At 38.4% G+C, this 23701-nt stretch overlaps 1 protein-coding gene across 2 annotated transcripts in view; it reads left to right on the top strand.

Annotated features, from left to right (window-relative positions):
• GCM2 (glial cells missing transcription factor 2) overlaps positions 1–23489 on the top strand; it is a 118400-nt gene extending 94911 nt beyond the window's left edge. Inside the window, exons 1-6 of one of the 2 annotated variants that reach the window (XM_056521162.1) lie at positions 13784–13860; positions 14012–14136; positions 18375–18627; positions 19664–19776; positions 21186–21311; positions 22429–23489. In XM_056521162.1, the coding sequence (XP_056377137.1) occupies positions 14038–14136; positions 18375–18627; positions 19664–19776; positions 21186–21311; positions 22429–23289 (1452 nt within the window). In that variant the 5' untranslated portion in view covers positions 13784–13860; positions 14012–14037 and the 3' untranslated portion in view covers positions 23290–23489. Of the gene's footprint in view, positions 1–13783; positions 13861–14011; positions 14137–18374; positions 18628–19663; positions 19777–21185; positions 21312–22428 lie in introns of those variants that run through there. The other variant, XM_056521161.1, reaches the window with a different exon arrangement.
• The last annotated feature ends 212 nt before the right edge of the window (positions 23490–23701 follow it).

Genomic DNA, 23701 nt, shown 5'->3' with positions numbered 1-23701 from the left:
GTGTCGTCAGAGAACACTTAGACAGAAAAGAACAATCTTAACTTCAGAAGCTCATAAGTACTGAAAGGATTAAGATTTTTTAATAGAAGTAATTTACAAATCTGTTTAACTTTCTGGAGCCAGTTGATATATAAAAAAATGTTTTTCCTGGATAACCCCTTTAAGGCTGGCTCCACACAGGCAGAATACAGCTTCATTTTTATATATCCTTATTAGTGCTGAGTCCAGCAACCCTGCTCTGGTCCCTAAACCCCACCTATTAAAACCTGTGAAGGTTGCTGATTTCCTGATTGTTCTTGCTGGACAGGAGATTTACAGTGAATATCTTCTGCCTAGCATGAGCTGTACCCGGGCTATATAGCTGCAGCCAAAGCTCAGCCCTGCTAATAGCAGGGGAAGTATACAGTGCTGCACTATGCCACGCTGTATACTGTAATGCAGGCAGAAGTAAGTAGTGATGCTTTGCATCTTATCTCCATTGATGCTGAAACTAGGGCATTTTTGCAAGAAAAAATGCCATAACCTCAGCATGCTGCGATTTTGGAAAACTGACATAGAGCCCAAAACCAAAGAAAAACAAACAAGATGAGGGGGGAAATGCCAAAGAAAACAAAAAATAAAAGTGGCTTTGTCGTTTCATAAATCCCCATTGACATTCAGATAGCATCTGTCCGTGTCATGAAAAAATGCTGTGCAGCAGTTTTGGCATTATTGGGGCGTTTTTCCCTAAAAAAAAAGAATGGAAATGGAAACATAGCCTTACTGTTTTCCATCTTGGTCTCTCTGTTATTAAAGGGGTATTCCAGTAAAAAACATTTTTCTTCATATCAACTGGCTCCAGAAAGTTAAACAGATTAAAAAATCGTAATCCTTCCAGTACTTGTTGCTGAAGTAGAGTTGTTCTTTTCTGTCTGACAACAGTGCTCTTTGCTGACACCTCTGTCTGTCTCAGGAACTGACCAGAGTAGGAGCAAATCCCCATAGCAAAGCTCTCCTGCTCTACACAGTTCTTGAGACAGACAGAGGTGTTAGCAGAGAGCACTGTTGTCAGACAGAAAAGAACAACTCAACTTCCGCAACTGATAAGCACTGGAAGGATTAAGATTTTTTTTTATAGAAGTAATTTACAAATCTGTTTAACTTTCTGGAGCCAGTTGATATGATGAAAATGTAGTTTTTTTTTTTCTGGAATACCCCTTTAAAAGCGGAGTTAAACTAACAACCCTTTTTTTTGACAAGTTTGTTTTTTCATGATGTCACTCATGACATGTTTTAGGGACAAATCCACAAAGACATTGATCCCTGTAAATTGTTTGTTTAAGTGTGGATTCACGGGAATGACTTTGTAAAAGAGGTGCAAACGTTTAGCACTCAATAGTGTTTCTTATTGGCCAGAACAAACAGAGTTTTCTAGTGCTCTAGCCTAGGCACATTTCTCCCAAATCACTGCCTGTCATGGGTAATTTCCAGCAGAGATCTAATCTAGAGGTGTAGAATAAAGTTGTGCTTACAGGTAGATTTCTGTTTTTATTTATTCTTTATGTCTTTTCACGCTTAAACATCTTCACTTTAAAAGTGTAGAAGTATAAACCATACGTATGTATCCTTTATTATTCATGCAGGTGTGTATCAAGGTATGTAGAAACCCCTGGGCAATACAGTACATTATGTGGGAAGAAAAACATATAAAACCTGCCCAATTGTGCCCTACTATGTTTCTCAGGAAACAGTGGCAAAACACTATATTAATAAATGCATGCAGGACATTTTATATTGCCATACTATCTACTCAGCATCGATATCTTCTACTGTACTGCACTTAAAGGGATTGTCAAGGTTGGAAACCCATTTTCATATACCCTATTAGGGAGATCCTCAGTTCAGGATCCTAATTTATTAGCCAGAGTTGACAGTGGCTACAAATAGCATCTCTAGCTTTGTAAAAGGGCCGCCGATCAGCCAACGAATGAGAAAATGCAAATTTTTTTGGCTGATCGCATTGTAGAGATACTAGTGAAGAGCTGCCGTGGGGTGCGTAGTGATCACAGAAGTTGATTTATTTAAAAGACCTGTAAAAAAGTGTGACTTTTTGACAAATTAAGCCAGACCAAATTCCCCTTATTTTATTTATTACAAATAAGCAACAATATTTACACATATGTCTATACATATTGTAAGACAGTGACAGGAATAGTGGTCAGGGATCAGTATATTTCCCCAAGGTACCTGCCATATTTAGCTACCAGGAATAGTTGAGTCCCTAGCAGATCACAGCTGCTAAGGACTTTGGTAAAGTCTGCTTCTGGGCCTGGATTTTTGTGGGTTGGTAGTAGGGCTTTCATTCCTTTCCTGCCCAGTCCAGGTTTTTCATGTGGCCAAAATCAGCCCAGGTGCTGAGGACAGCTACGCAATGGGATTTAAAGCTAAGTACAACACAGTCTGCTAGCTGAGACTGTGAGGAACCTGTTCCGCTGATGGGAGTTGGAGTCCTGAAGTTTTCAGGCTCAAAAAGGGACATTATGATATGTGTCAATAATACACTTGACTGTTTTGTTGGGTGGCTGGTATTAGGCCATCTGTATACATGTGGAAGCCTAGATATAGATAGGTTTTAGACTTCTCAAGTTAAAGCTTTATTAAAAAAGCTAAACGTAACTAGGAATGTCATATTAAATACATATCTTTTTGAAACATTGATTTAGTGAGTTGTTAACACATGTAATCATTATGCATAATGATGTCTTACATGTGTTTACACCGACAGCATGTTCTACAGTGCCAGGAAATAAGAACAGACAAGATAAAGTTACATTGTTTCTTCTACTGTGTAAAAACTGTGTCCAGGTGCTGAGGAGGAATGAGAAGCACTGCTTACATTGACGACAAAAGTGCTTGGATCTCCTAGCATACACAGGAAAACACATCAATCAAGTTGGCAACAATGGTTGTAGAACCTGTCTGAAGAACTACATTCCCATGTACAAATCTACCTTGGCTCACTGATCAACCAGCTCCACCTGCTGGACCATGAACCCATCATCAAGGATCAGAGATTACATTGGCCTTCAAGGATAAAAGCCTTGGAATGAGGTGGAGGGGGGGTATATACTCAAAACAACAAATTGAAGACAACCATAAGTAGTTTTATTCAAACAATGAGGGGAATTTATATATTACGGTCTATTGTCGTTCACTTTTACAGCACATTTGTGGCAGGGTTTTTGAAGGACGTTAGACAAATTTATCAAAATACCACATTGCACGACAATATAATTTCAGAAAAGCTCTACTTCAGAATACAGCTTGTAAAATAATCTACCACCAAAGTCGCATAAAAACTCACTGCGACATTGTATGCGACATATTTCCACAGAGAAAAGAGGGTAAATGATATGATGAATTCCTTTCAATGTCCATATGGCAGCATGGACAATCCGCTGCAGCAGAGTTCCATTCATTTCAATGGGATTCTACTGCACTGTTCACAAGGTGGAATTTCCGTGGCAGATGTTTCTGCTGTGGAAATCTTGATTCCGACATGTCTATTCTTTCTGCGGATTTCGATTTCAGAAATGCATTGCTGTCTGTCAGACGACACATTTCCGAGCAGTCCCAGTACCTGCCAAATCGGGCAAATGTGACATTTTGCACATTTTACGCTATGTCAACATACCTTAGGCAAGGTCAAATTTTAGTTTTTGCCATGAGGACACAGAACTAAAATGTTGCAGGGTTTTGGTTTGTAATAAGCTATTAAAACAGTGGCATTATAAGTGCTTTGATTTATTATGTCAGGTTGTTCTCCTTTAAGTACACATCTATCTAGCTACTGGTTAATCACGCCAGCATGTTGCATATGATGCAGGCACCTTGATGTGTATTAATACACAGGGAGAGACAATGCCTAAAAGCTTTCTCTATGTAGTTTTTCTGTTCTCACACTTCTTTTGTAAATTAATCTTTTTTATACTTATTCTTCAACACACACACCTATAATGACTAAGGGGGGATTTATCATTTGCGTAAAAATTTACACAATTTGAAACAATCTGGCAGGATTTCTGTGAATAATTTAAGAAATTGTGCATGCAACATACTAAATTGCAGAAATCTTCTAAAGGATGCCAGATATGCCAGAAATCCTGTTGTGCGATAGATTGTAAAAGGAAAGAACTATCTAGAATATAGCTTTGTGCCCTATATAATCCAGAAAAGCAGATCCATTATTTCCTGGACAAAACCCCTGTATGGTTTCTGTTATCCTTAACAAGCACAAATAACTAGAGAGTCTGCCAGGTTAGGTGGAAGGAACTGTCTTGATATATATATTTGACAACATATTACTGTACAGTAGAATCTCCCAATAGCGGACACTCACAGGGAATGAAAAAGTGTCCGCTATTGAGAGATGTCCCTTATTGGGAAAAAGGCTTAAAAATATTCCTAAATGACGGAATACTGTACTGTACTAACTCCAGAGTGTAATTACCCATTAAACACACACAAAAGCAATATTACAGTAGAATCTCCCAGTGCCATTTAATTTCCCCTTATAACTCCCCAGTATCATTTCATCCCCCCTTTTATACCCTGAGCCATTTTATTCCCACCTTGCATTGTGCCAAATTATACTCCCATTACCCCCTGTGCCACATCATTTCCCCTTGATCCCCCTGTGCCATTTCATTCCCCCTTTATTACCCTCTGTGTAAATTCATCTGCCCCCTCTTTATAAAGTGGCACAGAGGGTGATGAACTGGAAATGATGTGGCACAGGGGGTAATAAAGGGGGGGGGGGAGGATTTGGCTCAGGGGGAATAAAGCTGCCCAAGGGGATCAGGGAAGAAGGGGGGTGAATGATGTGGCCGGCGGACGTACAGAAGCTAGAGACCACTGTTTAAACATCGATCTTCTGCTTCTGTGCTGGGGCTACTGCAGGGGGGTGCAGCGGGGGCCTGGGCCTCTTACTGGGGTATTGGCTGTACCCACTGATGGTGGCCTTGTGTACAAGGCAGGGCTGGCACATAAGCCTGGTTGTCCCCTATTGGGAGTGTTTTGTCTCTTAATGGGAGTATTTTGTCCCTAATGTCCCCTATTGGGAGTGTTTTGTCCCCTATTGGGAGTGTTTTGTCCCCTATTGTCCCGTATTGGGTGTGTCCGCGTCTGCTATTGGGAATGTCCCTTGTTCGGAGGGGCAAATATATTAAGTCTTATGGGACTCTGCCGGGGAATTAAAAACTGTCCGCTATTGGGAGGTGACCACTAAGGGAGATACATAAGTACATATTTACTAAGTACATATTTTGTACCCAAATTATATATGGCTACAAGTCCAAGAATATTGGCTTTGGTATTGCCAACTCTTAAAGTAATGGCAAATCACTTGGCTATGCCATCACTTTATCATTAGTGTCGATTACTGTTTTCCCTGTACAGCAGTGCTCTTAGCCACATGGCTGTATATTGACCTGCAACCAGCCCTTCTCACTTGTCTGCTGTGCAAAAAAAGGGATCATAAGGACATGTTCACATGGCCAATTCCGTGCAGAATGTCCTCCCGGAAAACATGGACAGACATTTTGCACATTTGAATGCGCTAGGACCACTCTGAAATGCGTTGTCTCATAGACAGAAATGTATTTATGAGCGGAATCCGCAGAAAAAATAGACATGACTATTCTTTCTGCGGACACCGTAACTGGAATTTCTGGAGCAGAAGCCTCTTCTGCAGAAATTCTGCCATGTGCTCAGTGCCGCAGAATCCCATTGAAATCAATGCTGTAGTGGAAATTCTGAGCAGAATATTCCAGCAAAGTTTTTTTTATTTAACAATTGTGGGGGAAAAAACTAAGAAATGCCAATGTTATGTCCATGGTGTTTTCTTCCTTCTGTAGAAGTCTATGGGGGGGGGGGCAAGATTCCCCGAAAAATGCCATATTCAGCATGCTGCCATTTTAGAAAACTGTCAATGAGCAAATAACAACATAAAAGAAGCATTTTATGATTCCCTATTGACTTCCAACTAACATTTGGCAACAGCATTATCTCTGTAAAAAAAAATTTGTGCAAATGTGTTGCTTTTTTCATTTTTTGAAAAAAAAGAAAAACATCGGAAAATAGTCTAAAATGGCTACAGTGCTTATTTAGCACTTTGACCTTTCTATTCTCAAGATCAGTAGGCTTTCCAGAGGTTGAAACCCTAGCAATCCTAGCAATATGCATTGACTTTATGAGGTGAGAATATGCCATTAGAGATTGTTCACACTTGCCTATTTTAATCTGTGAATTGGATCAGTACTTGTCTGTCAAATTCAAGCCTGGATCTATAAAAGAAAAACACATACAAATCTTTCCTTAATATTTTTTGTCAGTGAATGTTGCAGTTCCAGTTTTGACTACTGGTGCAAAATGCGGATCTAATATATGCAAGTGTGAATTATGCCTTAAAGGGGTACTCCGGTGGAAAACATATATATTTTTTTTTAAATCAACTGGTGCCAGAAAGATAAACAGATTTGTAAATTACTTCCATTAAAAAATCTGTACCCTTCCGGTACTTATTAGCAGGAAAATTTATTTTTGAATTTCTTTTTTGTGCTCTCTGCTGACACCTGATGCCCGTATCAGGAACTGTCCAGAGCAGGAGAAAATCCCCATAGCAAACCTATGCTGCTCTGGACAGTTCCTGACACAGACAGAGGTGTCATCAGAGAGCACTGTGGGCAACACAAAAAAGAAATTCAAAAATAATAGAATTTCCTCTGTAGCACACAGCTGCAAATATGTACTGAAAGGATTGAGATTTTTAAATAGAAGTAATTTACAAATCTGTTTAACTTTTTGGTACCAGTTCATTTAAAAAAAAAAAAAAAAGTTTTCCATCGGAGTACCCCTTTAATCTCAACAAACACTGGAACATCATGCAAGTGCTTCAAAGAGACTGAAATGCTACACTCCGAGCAACTATGTGAAATGAACTAGCTGAACTGCCCATCAACTAAATCCAAGGTTGAGTACAGAAAGTGTATACTATTATAAATAGTCCATTATGGATCATCATAAATCTCTGAATTTAGAGGTATTCCCACCTCAAACATTTTAGTGTATCCACAGTTTGCATAACTCCTATATAAAGTAATGGGAATTGTGTAACCAGTGTACTTTGCACAAGCTAGGCTGTTTTTAAAGGGGTACTCCTGTGGAAAACTTTTTTTTTAAATCAACTGGTGTCAGAAAGTTAAACAGATTTGTAAGTTACTTCTATAAAAAAAATCTTAATCCTTCCAGTACTTATTAGCTGCTGAATACTACAGAGGAAATGGTTTTCTTTTTTGGAACACAGAGCTCTCTGCTGAAATCATGACCACAGTGCTCTCTGCTGACATCTCTGTCCATTTTAAGAACTGTCCAGAGTAGGAGAAAATCGCCATAGCAAACATATGCTGCTCTGGACAGTTCCTAAAATGGACAGAGATGTCAGCAGAGTGCACTGTGGTCGTGATGTCAGCAGAGAGCTCTGTGTTCCAAAAATAAATCCATTTCCTCTGTAGTATACAGACCCTAAAAAGTACAGAAAAGATTAAGATTTTTTTAATAGAAGTAATTTACAAATCTGTTTAACTTTCTGGCACCAGTTGATTTAAATAAAAAAGTTTTCCACGGTAGTACCCCTTTAACTCACTGTATCCTGTAGATAGGCATAAATGTTTAAGATGGGAATATCCCATTTGAAAAAGTGGAGTCCATAGAAAATGTTCATAGCTGGCGACAATAGTGACAAGTATACAAAACTGAGATACACTACATAAAATATCCTGAAGAAGCAGTCACAGATAACTTCAGTAGGAAGTCCCTTCACCTTTGCCAGTGTTTTACAACCAGGATGCCTCCAGCTGTTGCAAAACTATAATTCCCAGCCGAAGGCTGTCCGAGCATGCTGGGAATTGTAGTTTTGCAACAGCTGGAGGCACCCTGGTTGGGAAACACTGACCTATGCCAACAACTGAAGAAGCTCTTGCATGTACAGTATCACTGTACAATACTCCCCAGCTGTTTCAAAGCATATAAATACAGCTTCAGCAGACCTTCTTCATAAATAGAGTAGAGTAATTCATAATTATTATATATAGACAGTTTCCCTTTTCTCTTCGAAAAGCTGTTCTGCAGCAGCTGATAATATTGGAAAGAATTAAAGGGGTATTCCAGGAAAAAACTTTTTTTTTTATATATATATATATATCAACTGGCTCCAGAAAGTTAAACAGATTTGTAAATTACTTCTATTAAAAAATCTTAATCCTTTCAGTACTTATGAGCTTCTGAAATTAAGGTTGTTCTTTTCTGTCTAAATCCTCTCTGACGACACCTGTCTCGGGAAACGCCCAGTTTAGAAGCAAATCCCCATAGCAAACCTCTTCTAAACTGGGTGTTTCCCGAGACAGGTGTCATCAGAGAGCACTTAGACAGAAAAGAACAACCTTAACTTCAGAAGCTCATAAGTACTGAAAGGATTAATATTTTTTAATAGCAGTAATTTACAAATCTGTTTAACTTTCTGGAGCCAGTTGATATATATATATATATATATATATATATATATATATATATATATATATATAATTTTTTTTCAAATAACAATAGGTGGGGGTACTCTATCTATCTCACAGTGTATTGTCCGAGAAATTAGCCTAGAATGGTATCCTCTAACCACTGGAGAAAATGATAAAAAGCAGAAAAATTTGGCTGGTTCTCTAGGACTATATAGAAATGATGATAAGATGCAAAAAAAAAAAAAAAAATTTAATAATAATAATTAAAGAAAATAAAATGTATAATACATAACACACACACTCTTCTCATTTTATTATACATTTTATTTTATTAAATTATTATTATTATAATAATTATTATTATTATTATTATTATTATTATTTTTTGCATTTTATCATCATTTCTATATAGTCCTTGAGAACCAGCCAAATTTTTCTGCTTTATATATATATATATATATATATATATATATATATATATATATATATATATATATATATATATAAAAATTTCCTGGAATACCCCTTTAAGAGTAACCTCGGAAATGTACTCACTCCTAAGCCTTGACCTTGTATAACACTAATATCCCTATAATTTACAGAAATTGATACATTTTTCTATGCCTAATTCACATTAAGCATATAAAGGCTATCTAAAATGAAACGCAACAAAGATACATAGACTGTTGAACCCACAATAGGTGGATTTGAAATATTCCAGTGATACACAATTATTTCTCATCAGTAAATTACACAGTGATTGATATTATGAGAAAATATATGTGATCAGATATTTAGGAACATAATATACAGGATACATCTGCTACATATGATGATCTCCATGACAGTGATACAAAGTATTAAATACAGTACTGGGCTGCTTGCTACCTGTTGTACCTACAACTTTCCGCATTCCCTGACTAATGCGGGCTATCAAGGCATGCTGGGGGTTAAAGTTTATAATAGCAGAAAGCTGCTGAGATAAAGTTTCCGACAATAATTAGTTAATAAACCATTAGCGATAGAGGTAGAAGAAATACATAGAATAAACCGTAAGGAAAACACCATACAACATATTTAGCTACTTATTCATAATGTAATGATTAATGATACAATTTTTTATAAAGAAAGTCTTTATCAAATATTGGGATATTCCGATGTCGGAGCAGATGACCAGCTGGATAATACAATACTGCCAGAGCTTACATTGAGTTTACAATAGCAATCTAAACCACTCAAAATATGGTTTGGGAACTACAAGTTTCAGCAATTCATTATTTTGTAGTGAAAAAAAACGAGCATACCATCCTTTGTGAGTATATAGCTTTTATCTCAAGTATGTTATTATAACAATTTACAGGCAATTTTGTATATATCGTTTGTACGTTTTTTATTATTATTTTATTATTTATTTATTTATTTATTTACTCATTATTTATTATTATTATTTATTATTATTATTATTATTATTATTATTGAAGTCATATTAAAATAAAGATACTATTTAGAGTACTGGTGTTTCTATTAAAGTATGATGTGTGCTACTAGTACAGGTATTTGTAATGGTATTATTTAAGGTATTAAAACAATTGTAATCATAGGAGTAGTACTATATTTGTTGTTCAAGTAATACATGTACTAGTACTAGAAAATATAGAGTCCTCAACGAAATAATGATAACAATAATAAGAAGAATAATCATAATAATAAGTGAATGCTGTGGAAGGTATTTTAGGTGTCTAAATATGGTCTTTAGAGTCATTTCCAGTTTCTGCCCAGGGTTACTACTTCCTTCCAGGTGGAAATCCATCACTAAAATTGTTATTTTTTTAAATGTCACAGCTAGATTCTATGGAAATTCCACACACTTGTATATACAGTACTATTTAGTTCTATTAACTTGTTGATGCCAATATTTGTAGAAGATATTTTGTGAAAGGAAAATGGAGTTGACAGGAGCTGACATGACATTATAGGGCATCCTATGGAAGGGGCCACTGACTGTGCTGCCCCCTGTCTGCAGAACTTGACCTTTGATGTGGAAGCGATCTTTGTGCTCCTGTCATCCCTAAATGACACTTGTCACCTGAATGTTCCTGCACTCAGTGAATCCCTGTGATCTAAACGCTTCCTCCTGTAACATGGAAGGAGGGGTCAGCACAGCAGTATGGATCACCACTACTAGTGAGGAGACAGTTCTGCCTCTCATCTACATAAGACAGGAGGAGGAGGCACCACACAGTGCACCAGTCTACCTGTACCTGACTCCTGTAACATGGAAGGAGGGGTCAGCACAGCAGTATGGATCGCCACTACTAGTGAGGAGACAGTTCTGCCTCTCATCTACATAAGACAGGAGGAGGAGGAGACACCACACAGTGCACCAGTCTACCTGTACCTGACTCCTGTAACATGGAAGGAGGGGTCAGCACAGCAGTATGGATCACCACTACTAGTGAGGAGACAGTTCTGCCTCTCATCTACATAAGACAGGAGGAGGAGGAGGAGGAGACACCACACAGTGCACCAGTCTACCTGTACCTGACTCCTGTAACATGGAAGGAGGGGTCAGCACAGCAGTATGGATCACCACTACTAGTGAGGAGACAGTTCTGCCTCTCATCTACATAAGACAGGAGGAGGAGGAGACACCACACAGTGCACCAGTCTACCTGTACCTGACTCCTGTAACATGGAAGGAGGGGTCAGCACTGCAGTATGGATCCCCACTACTAGTGAGGAGACAGTTCTGTCTCTCATCTACATAAGACAGGAGGAGGAGACACCACACAGTGCACCAGTCTACCTGTACCTGACTCCTGTAACATGGAAGGAGGGGTCAGCACAGCAGTATGGATCACCACTTCTAGTGAGGAGACAGTTCTGCCTCTCATCTACATAAGACAGGAGGAGGAGGCACCACACAGTGCACCAGTCTACCTGTACCTGACTCCTGTAACATGGGAGGAGGGGTCAGCACAGCAGTATGGATCTCCACTACTAGTGAGGAGACAGTTCTGCCTCTCATCTACATAAGACAGGAGGAGGAGGAGACACCACACAGTGCACCAGTCTACCTGTACCTGACTCCTGTAACATGGAAGGAGGGGTCAGCACAGCAGTATGGATCACCACTACTAGTGAGGAGACAGTTCTGCCTCTTATCTACATAAGACAGGAGGAGGAGGCACCACACAGTGCACCAGTCTACCTGTACCTGACTCCTGTAACATGGAAGGAGGGGTCAGCACTGCAGTATGGATCACCACTACTAGTGAGGAGACAGTTCTGCCTCTCATCTACATAAGACAGGAGGAGGAGGCACCACACAGTGCACCAGTCTACCTGTACCTGACTCCTGTAACATGGAAGGAGGGGTCAGCACAGCAGTATGGATCACCACTACTAGTGAGGAGACAGTTCTGCCTCTCATCTACATAAGACAGGAGGAGGAGGAGGAGGAGGCACCACACAGTGCACCAGTCTACCTGTACCTGACTCCTGTAACATGGAAGGAGGGGTCAGCACTGCAGTATGGATCACCACTACTAGTGAGGAGACAGTTCTGCCTCTCATCTACATAAGACAGGAGGAGGAGGAGGCACCACACAGTGCACCAGTCTACCTGTACCTGACTCCTGTAACATGGAAGGAGGGGTCAGCACAGCAGTATGGATCACCACTACTAGTGAGGAGACAGTTCTGCCTCTCATCTACATAAGACAGGAGGAGAAGGAGACACCACACAGTGCACCAGTCTACCTGTACTTGACTCCTGTAACATGGAAGGAGGGGTCAGCACAGCAGTATGGATCACCACTACTAGTGAGGAGACAGTTCTGCCTCTCATCTACATAAGACAGGAGGAAACACCACACAGTGCACCAGTCTACCTGTACCTGACTCCTGTAACATGGAAGGAGGGGTCAGCACTGCAGTATGGATCACCACTACTAGTGAGGAGACAGTTCTGTCTCTCATCTACATAAGACAGGAGGAGGAGACACCACACAGTGCACCAGTCTACCTGTACCTGACTCCTGTAACATGGAAGGAGGGGTCAGCACAGCAGTATGGATCTCCACTACTAGTGAGGAGACAGTTCTGCCTCTCATCTACATAAGACAGGAGGAGGAGGAGGAGACACCACACAGTGCACCAGTCTACCTGTACCTGACTCCTGTAACATGGAAGGAGGGGTCAGCACAGCAGTATGGATCACCACTACTAGTGAGGAGACAGTTCTGCCTCTCATCTACATAAGACAGGAGGAGGAGGAGGAGACACCACACAGTGCACCAGTCTACCTGTACCTGACTCCTGTAACATGGAAGGAGGGGTCAGCACAGCAGTATGGATCTCCACTACTAGTGAGGAGACAGTTCTGCCTCTCATCTACATAAGACAGGAGGAGGAGGAGACACCACACAGTGCACCAGTCTACCTGTACCTGACTCCTGTAACATGGAAGGAGGGGTCAGCACTGCAGTATGGATCACCACTACTAGTGAGGAGACAGTTCTGCCTCTCATCTACATAAGACAGGAGGAGGAGGCACCACACAGTGCACCAGTCTACCTGTACCTGACTCCTGTAACATGGAAGGAGGGGTCAGCACAGCAGTATGGATCACCACTACTAGTGAGGAGACAGTTCTGCCTCTCATCTACATAAGACAGGAGGAGGAGGAGACACCACACAGTGCACCAGTCTACCTGTACCTGACTCCTGTAACATGGAAGGAGGGGTCAGCACAGCAGTATGGATCACCACTACTAGTGAGGAGACAGTTCTGCCTCTCATCTACATAAGACAGGAGGAGGAGGAGACACCACACAGTGCACCAGTCTACCTGTACCTGACTCCTGTAACATGGAAGGAGGGGTCAGCACAGCAGTATGGATCTCCACTACTAGTGAGGAGACAGTTCTGCCTCTCATCTACATAAGACAGGAGGAGGAGGCACCACACAGTGCACCAGTCTACCTGTACCTGACTCCTGTAACATGGAAGGAGGGGTCAGCACAGCAGTATGGATCTCCACTACTAGTGAGGAGACAGTTCTGCCTCTCATCTACATAAGACAGGAGGAGGAGGCACCACACAGTGCACCAGTCTACCTGTACCTGACTCCTGTAACATGGAAGGAGGGGTCAGCACAGCAGTATGGATCTCCACTACTAGTGAGGAGACAGTTCTGCCTCTCATCTACATAAGACAGGAGGAGGAGGCACCACACAGTGCACCAGTCTACCTGTACCTGACTCCTGTAGACAGAGGACACTAGGCTCATCAGACAGCCAACAATCAGGTGCTGTCACACATCTCTGTCACAATCATTGATGGACATTATTAGTCTGTGTGACTCCCAGAAGATAACTAGGACTGACTTTTGGCAGAATATACTCAGAAGTCACTAGCAGGTACTGGAGATTTATTTTATTATCTTGTCTCTTTCATAGGACGATTACCAGACACTATAGTGACCATGTCCAAGGTGTCTGGCGACCTGTACGATGACTCCGACTACATCTGCTCCTATGGGATGAAACTCACCTGGGACATCAATGACCCCAAACTCCCGCAGGTGAGTGCAGCTCTGTGAACCCCATAAATCAGCACTGTCCATTCTCTGGAGTCATTCTAGATAGACTGGATGGGAACCTGGGACTTGAGTAAGTTCAAAGACTCCGAGTAGACAAACAGTTCTTTTTACACTTAGTAGAGCCTGACAGATACTTTCACACTGCATGCATTATAGATGGGGATCTGCAGCTTCACTGCCTGCAAACACAACAACCATCCTGACAAGAAGTCTTTTATAAGCAGTTTAACATCTTCAGAGACGATAATGAAGTTAAACAATGACAATGAGGTCTGACTTAATATAATGATGATGTCTATCTATCTATTTATATATAATTTGGCTATTTATCTATCTATTCCTCTATAATCTGACTATCAATCTATCTATTATCTATCTATCTATAATTTGACTATCTATCTATCTATCTATAATCAATCTATCTATCTATCTATCTATTTATCTATAATTTGACTATCTATCTATCTATCTATAATTTGACTATTTATCTATCTTTAATTTGACTATCTATCTATCTATAATCTGACTATCAATCTATCTATCTATCGATCGATCTATAATCTGACTATCTATCTATCTATCTATAATTTGACTCTATCTATCTATCTATCTATAATCTGACTATCTATCTATCTATCTATCAATCATCTATCTATCTATAATCTGACTATCTATCTATCTATCTATCTATCTATAATTTGACTATCTATCTATAATCAATCTAGCTATCTATAATTTGACTATTTATCTATCTATTTATCTATAATCTGACTATCAATCTATCTATCTATCTATCTATCTATCTATCTATCTATCTATCTATCCTTTGACTATCTATAATTTGACTATCTGTATATCTGTCTATCTATCTATAATCTATCTATCTATAATTTGACTATCTATCTATCTATCTATCTATCTATCTATCTATAATTTGACTATTTGTATATCTGCCTATCTATCTATCTATCTATCTATCTATCTATCTATCTATCTATCTATCTATCTATCATCTATCTATCTATCTATCCCTAATATCTCTCTATCTCTCTATCTATCTATCTATCTATCTATCTATCTATCTATCTATCTCTCTTTCCATCATATTTATGATATATGTCTTCTATCTATCCACTTTCCTCTAACAATTAGTAAAGTTTACAGGTATGACAGTGTAATTATAGTGCGATCAGACTGAGACTCCATAAAGCCTCCGGTCATAAAGATACATAAAGCTGCACTATTGCCCATAAAACAAGTTTTAAGGAAATGTGTACTTTTCCAATAGCTACATAATGCATTATTATTATCATCATCATCATCATCATTATCAGAAGTAATGGCAGTGGTAGTAAAGTTGAGATAATGAGGTCTCCAATTGTTATAATGTTACATTATCATGGCAGTGGTAGTAAAGTTGTGATAATAAGGTCTCCTATTGTTATAATGTTACATTATCAGTATAATAAAGTACATGTAGTTTACAGTTTAGATCTCATAGTCAAGGGCAGGACATTTTCTTCACAAGTGGCTGCTTTGCTGTTATTCTGGTTTCTGCTGGAGATTCCCTAAACACTACTCGTTTTGGTTGAATTAGAGGGAAGAATTCAGATGAAAAATTGGTTAAAAATCAATGAGAGCCTGTAAGGACAAGTAATACCTTTGTATCAAATAGTTTTCATTTATTGTTTAGTTATTACTATACTTTTACAAATAGAAAATCATCTACAAACCCATTCATATTCATTTCTAAGAGTCAGAAAACTTTGAAGAAGTCTAATTTACCGAATGTAACTACCGGTGATAACAAAGACAAGATTTGTTATGTTTATTTAATACTTTGACATTACCTGCATTTCTAAATGATTTCTGTACTTTCAGCGATTTCAAATGCGCTAGATATAGTGCTACTACTGTCATCCATATATATATATATATATATATATATATATATATATATATATATATGTTGTCTGATAAAGTGCAGGTTAGATCATTGTCTGATAAAAATGCACATGGTATAAGCCAGTGTTTCCCAACCAGGGTGCCTCCAGCTGTTGCAAAACTACAACTCCCAGCATGCCCGGACAGCCGTTGGCTGTCCGGGCATGCTGGGAGTTGTAGTTTTGCAACAGCTGGAGGCACCCTGATTGGAAAACACTGGTATAGGCAGTGAGCACTTGTACTGTGAATGATCCAGTGTGTACACAGTAAAGCATCAGCAAACATCCATGTCTAAGCTATCAATGGGGAATATGTCATCGCTGTTACTAGACTGTTCATTCTCAATTGTGAGCTGCTTATCTATTGCCAAACAGATCTACCCCCCAAGAAAACATTTCACACTCCGTTTAATTTACTATTATTAATGCAATATAATAATACGAAAAACAATATTTTATTTATCAATTTAGCTTCCCAAACCTTTTCAAACTTGTGTTATTTTAGTTTGCCAAGTTTCACATATTAATGATAGATAGCCCTCCTTTTTTTCCTCAGAAAAAAATAAAAAAAATCTGTGCAGAAAATACAAGATTAATAATAGATAATATCACTAATATTATTCCAGGGCAGAGCGTTTAGAAAAATAGCCCAGATTGACAAGTGCAGTATTAAACACCATTTTGTCACTTTATTGGAGTGCCGCTATCTTTTGGATTTTTTAATATATATATATATATATATATATATATATATATATATATATATATATATATATAATATATATGCATATTTTTTTATTTATAATTATATATATATATATATATATATATATATATATATATATGCAAAAACGGACAGCAGCACTACAAAAATGCGAAAAATAAATGAATAAGGGTGCCAGCGCTCCAAACCCGATCACGGTCCACTCAATAGAAAAAGCACCAAGGCAGCACTCCAAAATATTGTGGAAAAACAAAAGTGAATTTATTCAACCCATCAGCAGCAACGTTTCAATTCATCAGTAGAATCTTTTTCATTCTACTGATGAATTGAAACGTTGCTGCTGATGGGTTGAATAAATTCACTTTTGTTTTTCCACAATATTTTGGAGTGCTGCGTTGGTGCTTTATATATATATATATATATATATATATATATATATATATATATATATATATATATATGTGAATATATATATATATATATATATATATATATATATATATATAGTTATAAATCGAAAATAGGCATATATGCATGTACTTTGGTACACTGTATTCCTAAAAACAAATTACCTCAAAGAAGATGGCTTTTCCATCATAGGCACATACTTATTGTGCAAAAGATTTTTGAATAGTTTTTTGTCCTAGATGATTTACTACATTAGTACACAATTTTATTCATAAACCTACAATCGCAAGATGATCTTGCCTAAACATAGGGCTTGCCCATTTGAAATGAAAAAAAAAAAAAAAAACGTAAAAAATGTGTACAATATAAGAAGCACTGATGGTGATTTTCATCTCTTTTTTTATATGTATATAAAGAAACTTTCAAATACATTTTATTAAGCATTTCAATACAAGAGCAATGTGTATTAGCAACATACAATTAAGAAATAGCATATATAGGAGCATATAAATAAATTTTTATACATATCAAAGTATTATATAGCAATATGTGGTTTAAATTTATAGTATGTTGCTATTTCGTCTCTTAACACTTCTTCTAGTCACAGCTCACAAACAATAATTCCCATATAACAGAAAACTGTCTGACCCTTTCCCCAGCTTATATAATGTTTAGTACACTCAATCGTGAGGCAACGTTTCGGCTAGTTCACCTAGCCATTTTCAAGCCTGGGTGAGCCGGCCGAAACGCTGCCTCACTTTTGAGTGTAATAAACACAATTTTTTCAAATTATTGGAGTGCCGCTGTCTTTTGGATTTTTCTACTGACCTGGACCAGACACAGTAGGCACCCAGGCCATCTTTTGCGCAGGTGTGCAGCCTTTGTGGATGTGACTGTGTGTATATATATATGTGTGTGTGTGTGTGTGTGTGTGTATTTGTGTAATACAAATGATCCCAATGATTTAGTGACACAAGAAAAAATAAGTCTGTTCTAAAAATTGTGTTATTCAAGACCCATTAATGTACAAGTGTCATCTAGTAAGATTGGACACATTATCTTGGTGGCAAATTAGTAGAGTTATAGTAGTTATAGTACAAATATGCAATTAGTATACTAATAATGAAGTCCTTTTAATATTTCAGGATATAAAGCAATTTGACAGCTTCCAGGAATGGACAGACGGCTATGTGAGATTCATATACACTGGAGAGGACAAAAATGCCCAGCGCCACCTAAGTGGTTGGGCCATGAGGAACACCAATAACCACAACTGTCAGATCCTGAAGAAGTCTTGTCTGGGTGTAGTGGTGTGCAGCAGGGGCTGTACATTGCCGGATGGGGGGAAACTGCAGCTCAGACCAGCTATCTGCGACAAAGCAAGACAGAAGCAACAAAGTGAGTCAAATTTATTATATTTTATCATTTTGACTGGATTTTTATCATAGTGTTAACTGGTTTCATCCTAGTGTCACTTTTCATAAATGACATGACTACCTATTGTCACTAGTGCACACTTAGGCAATGTGGCTCCAGAGCCATCGAATGGGAAACACTCTTCTATATGAATGCAAACTGCACTTTGGGCTGATTGTATAGTTTCATAGTTTAATTACCTACAGTATTATTGAATAAAGACCTGACTTCTAGTCTCTAGCCTGTGATTTCTATGAGTTACAATGTCCTCATAACTACTATAATAACTGAGAGTTGTTGCCTACATTCATAGTTGAAGGACATAAGAAATTTCAGTTACAAGGTACTGAAAATAATGTTCATTATCAATTCTATAGATTAATGCCTATATAATACAATGATCATATCATACATGATTACTTAATAAAAAAAAACACATCTTAAAAATATTTACTAAGATGGGCAGGTTGACATTCACTAACACCAAATCTTCTGTCATATTAGTGCTCATTGATAAAATGACTTGTAAAGGTATATCTTCCTATAATAGAAGTATACTTATACAAAGAAATAGATACAATATACATTTTATTCATAACATTGTATTTGCATCCCACCTAGTTAAAAGTTACTGTACTTAAATCTTAGGCTTACAAAGCCATCCCTCCTTATTGATGTATAATGCATTGCATTATATTGATTTTTTCCCCATACCAGTTTTTATTATTATAATACAATTGTCAGCATTACAGACATTATATCCATTATAGCTCTCTCATTTTGGGTGTATTATTCATAGGAAAATGAAATACATAAAAATTGTATTTCATTTTAGTTTTTCTACCCGAATTCATAAAAATTGTTAACTTTCCCAAATAAATAAAGAAAGTATCTACTGTATGTTATTACTATTGTGCACAATAAGCCTGTGTGATTTAATCACAAACACTTTACATGTCTATATTGAACCCATTAATAATATGTTATATTTGTTTTTTCTGTTTTTTTTTTTTTGCAGAAAAGCTGTGCAGTAACTGTAACTCTACTCTTGAGCTGATCCCTTGTCGGGGTCACAGTGGTTATCCAGTTACAAATTTTTGGCGCCTAGATGGAAAAGCCATCTTCTTTCAGGTAATTTTTTTGTCATACAGTGTACCAAAGTAAATACATATTTTGTTTTTATAACAATAATAATAATAACAATTATAATAATTCTTTTGTAATAATTATATATATATATATATATATATATATATATATATATATATATATAGCAGAAGAAAGAGGTTCGGGGAGCACCGTGTAGCAGGATTCCAGATCCACGTGGGTGCCAAGCTTCGGGAACAGACCAATTCCCACGAAGTACAGAAAAAAGGTAGAAGCTGCACTCCGGCTTGTGGGTGAAACAATCACAAAGTTTTATTCACACATCTGTGCAGGCAACGTTTCGGCTGAACAATAGGCTTAAGAAAGGCTCTATTGTCGAGCCGAAACGTTGCCTGCACAGATGTGTGAATAAAACTTTGTGATTGTTTCACCCACAAGCCGGAGTGCCGCTTCTACCTTTATATATATATATATATATATATATATATATTTATAGTGACCCCTCAACCTACGATGGCCCCGACATACAAGGCCGCATCAACATACGATGCTTTTGTATGTCGGGGCCATCGCATAAACGGCTATCCGGCAGCGCTGACTGCTTCAGCTGCCGCCGGATAGCCGTTTACGGTACCCCGTGAGCTCCGGTAATATCTCTTACCTGTCCTCGGGGCTCCAGACCGTCCTCTTCGGGATCCCCTGCATCGTCGGCGCTCTCCTTCGTCGTCATCACGTCGCTGTGCACGCCGTCCTGTCATCTAATAGTCCCGTTATCCATGCGTAACAATGTGATGGCGGTGACGGAGCGCGCGGATGCCGGGGAAGCAGAGGCCTTGCCGAAGCGTTGGGGACACCTCGGGGAAGTGGCGATGGACGATGACAGCGGTGACGAGCGGTGACGGTTTGGAGCGGCGGGGACAGGTGAGTACAACTTCCTCTAACAGTGTTCTTTAACCTGCGGACCTCCAGATGTTGCAAAACGACAACATCCAGCATGCCGTTGGCTGTCCGGGCATGCTGGGTGTTGTAGTTTTGCAACATCTGGAGGTCTGCAGGTTGTAGACCACTGTCCTATACTTTACATTGCACGGATCCCTCAACGTGCGATGGTTTCAACAAACGATGGTCCGTTTGGAACGGACTACCATTGTATGTTGAGGGACCACTGTATATATATGTATATATATATATATATATATATATATATATATATATATATGCACAAGGGTAATGCATGAGGGTTAAATATGCTTGGCCAATTCCTTTTTATAGTCTGTGCTATGGCTCAACAAAAAGAATGCAGACTAACACACTCTGCTAACACAACCGCATAGGCCATTCAGTCAAGCAAGACATACTTACCTATATTTTCCAGTGAAACTACTCATATACAGTCAATCTGTTCTATAATAACAATTTTGATTTATCTCCAGGCAAAAGGAGTTCATGACCATCCAAGACCAGAAAGTAAATCAGAGACAGAAGCTAGACGAAGTGCTGTGAAAAGACAAATGTCCTCCTCTCACCTGTCACAGAAAAAGAAGCTTTTGGAATCCGAGGTGAGGAAATAGCTCTCAGGAGCAGCTCTGTAGTGCACTTAGGTTTCGCTTCATGGAGCACACCTATGTGGCAGCTGACTGATGGCTCATTACCCATGATCAATGTTCTGTCCTTATTGTGATTAATATTATCATCGTTAATGTATGTATAAACAAAAGAGTTTCTGGAGCACCCCAAAATATGTCATATGGGCTCTGGTCGGATTGTCTTTGATCTGTATTGTTACATCATTCCAGACTGAGTAACATTTAGACACATGTTCACACATCTTTAGTCTCCATCTTTTTATCCACAAAATAATTTTTTTAATTTTTTTTTATTTGCAGCCATCTATGTTCACAATACAATATGTGAACACAGCCTGATAGTAGAATGAATTTATTATAGAATGGTCACTATGATGTTTATGTATATTTAAAGGGGTACTTCGGTGAAAACCTTTTTTCTTTTAAATCAACTGGTGCCAGAAAGTTAAACATATTTATAAATTACTTCTATTAAAAAATCTTAATCCTTCCAGAACTTATTAGCTGCTGAATTCTACAGAGGAAATTCCTTTCTTTTTGGAACACTGATGACATCACGACCACAGTGCTCTCTGCTGACATCTCTGTCCATTTTAGCAACCATGCATAGCAGATGTATACTAAGGGTAGCATGGTGGCTTACTGGTTAGCACTGCTGCCTTGCAGTGCTGGGCACTTGGGTTCAAATCCCACTAAGGACAACAATAAATAACAACTTATTATTATAATAACATCAGCAGAGAGCACTGTGCTCGTGATGTCATCAGAGAGCATTCCAAAAAGAAAATAATTTCCTCTGTAGTATTCAGAAGCTAATAAGTACAGGAAGGATTAAGATTTTTTAATAGAAGTAATGTAAAAATCTGTTTAACTTTCCAGAGCCAGTTGATTTAAAAGAAAAAAGGTTTTCACCAGAGTACCCCTAGGTCTCCATAGACCATGAAGCTCAGAGATATATATTCCTGGCAATTTCTGCCTTATTTGGATTATCTCTCTAGACTATTTTATGTTCATAAGGATATATATATATATATATATATATATATGTAATAATTATTAATATGTGTAATTTTCCATTATTCCATTTCAGGTGGGAAGATACAATGACAGTGGTGGACATTTTCCTCATCCCATGTCTTGCTTAGAGGGATCTGAACGCCTCAGTCTTGTTGCAGATGGAAACTTTCCCCTAGCACCGCAACACTATTCATCATTTCAGAATTCCGATCCCTACAAAGCCAACTATGATCCTGTGGGATATCAGGGGGATTCTGTGGCACCATTTCCAAAATGTCCTAATAGAATATATGTGCCCAGAACTCCATGCGGTTATGATTTTCATGTCCCTGGATACGTGACATCCAATTCATACCCTCCACTGTATAAAGAAGCAGTGAGTAGTTTGCCAGATGGTGACAGAGTTCAGTTAAATGGGCCTCAGCCTAATTTTGGCATGCTGAACGCACATGAAAGGAGTTATGATGGCCCTGGTAAGCACAATGGATGGAAACAAATATTTTCTAAAAATGGATATGTGGACAGAAATGACTATGCCCAAATACAGCCAAATACTGGTCACTCTTATTACAGTGCTGAGTACCCATGCAGATATGCAAGGTCACCATCTCCAGCTTTACAAACCGTTATTACAACAACTACAAAGGTTTCATATCAAGCATACAAACCTCCTGTGGTTAAATATGCTGAAAATCTCTGTGATGCCAAAACTCTGCCAAACTATTCCCACGTGCAAGACAACATATCAGAGGGCACCTTTAGTGACATAAAAGCTCAAGATGATTTCACGGTCATCAAATCAGCTCTAGGCTACCAAGAACAAATCCCAACAAAACCTGAGAGAGTGGACAACCTGGACTTTTATCGATATGGTACATGTATGAGCAATGGCTTCTCAGGTCAGCCCTATCGGTATGAAAATGCAGATTACTGAAATACAGGCAATAACAAATTTAGTATGATCAATAAACTTAGTTAAGAACAGTCCTTTTACGTTGACATTATTTATGGAATTAGGCCCTGACAAGCCAGTCCGACAGTATACAGATAACTGTGTTATGTAGGTTTATATGTACCAATTGACTAGAAGCTACATGACTTAACAAAGTTATAGACTGACACAATGGCTGCTCTCTCTTAAAGGGGTACCCCGGGAAATAAACCCATAGTTTCCCTCTCACCAACCTATGTATTTGTCTAAATATCATTCATTAGCTACATACAGCAGATTCCCTTTTTCATCTGTCACTTACATGCAGCAAGTGAGAGAAAAATGTGATTTTAAGATCCGCTTTGTCTCTTTTTGTGAGAGCAGCCCCTTCCCTTCAAGAGAACACCACCTGATT

Source organism: Hyla sarda, chromosome 5 (genome assembly GCF_029499605.1).
Source record: "Hyla sarda isolate aHylSar1 chromosome 5, aHylSar1.hap1, whole genome shotgun sequence".
Lineage (NCBI taxonomy): Eukaryota > Metazoa > Chordata > Amphibia > Anura > Hylidae > Hyla > Hyla sarda.
Note: the sequence above shows the minus strand (reverse complement) of the source record. Positions and strands in the feature narration are given on the sequence as shown.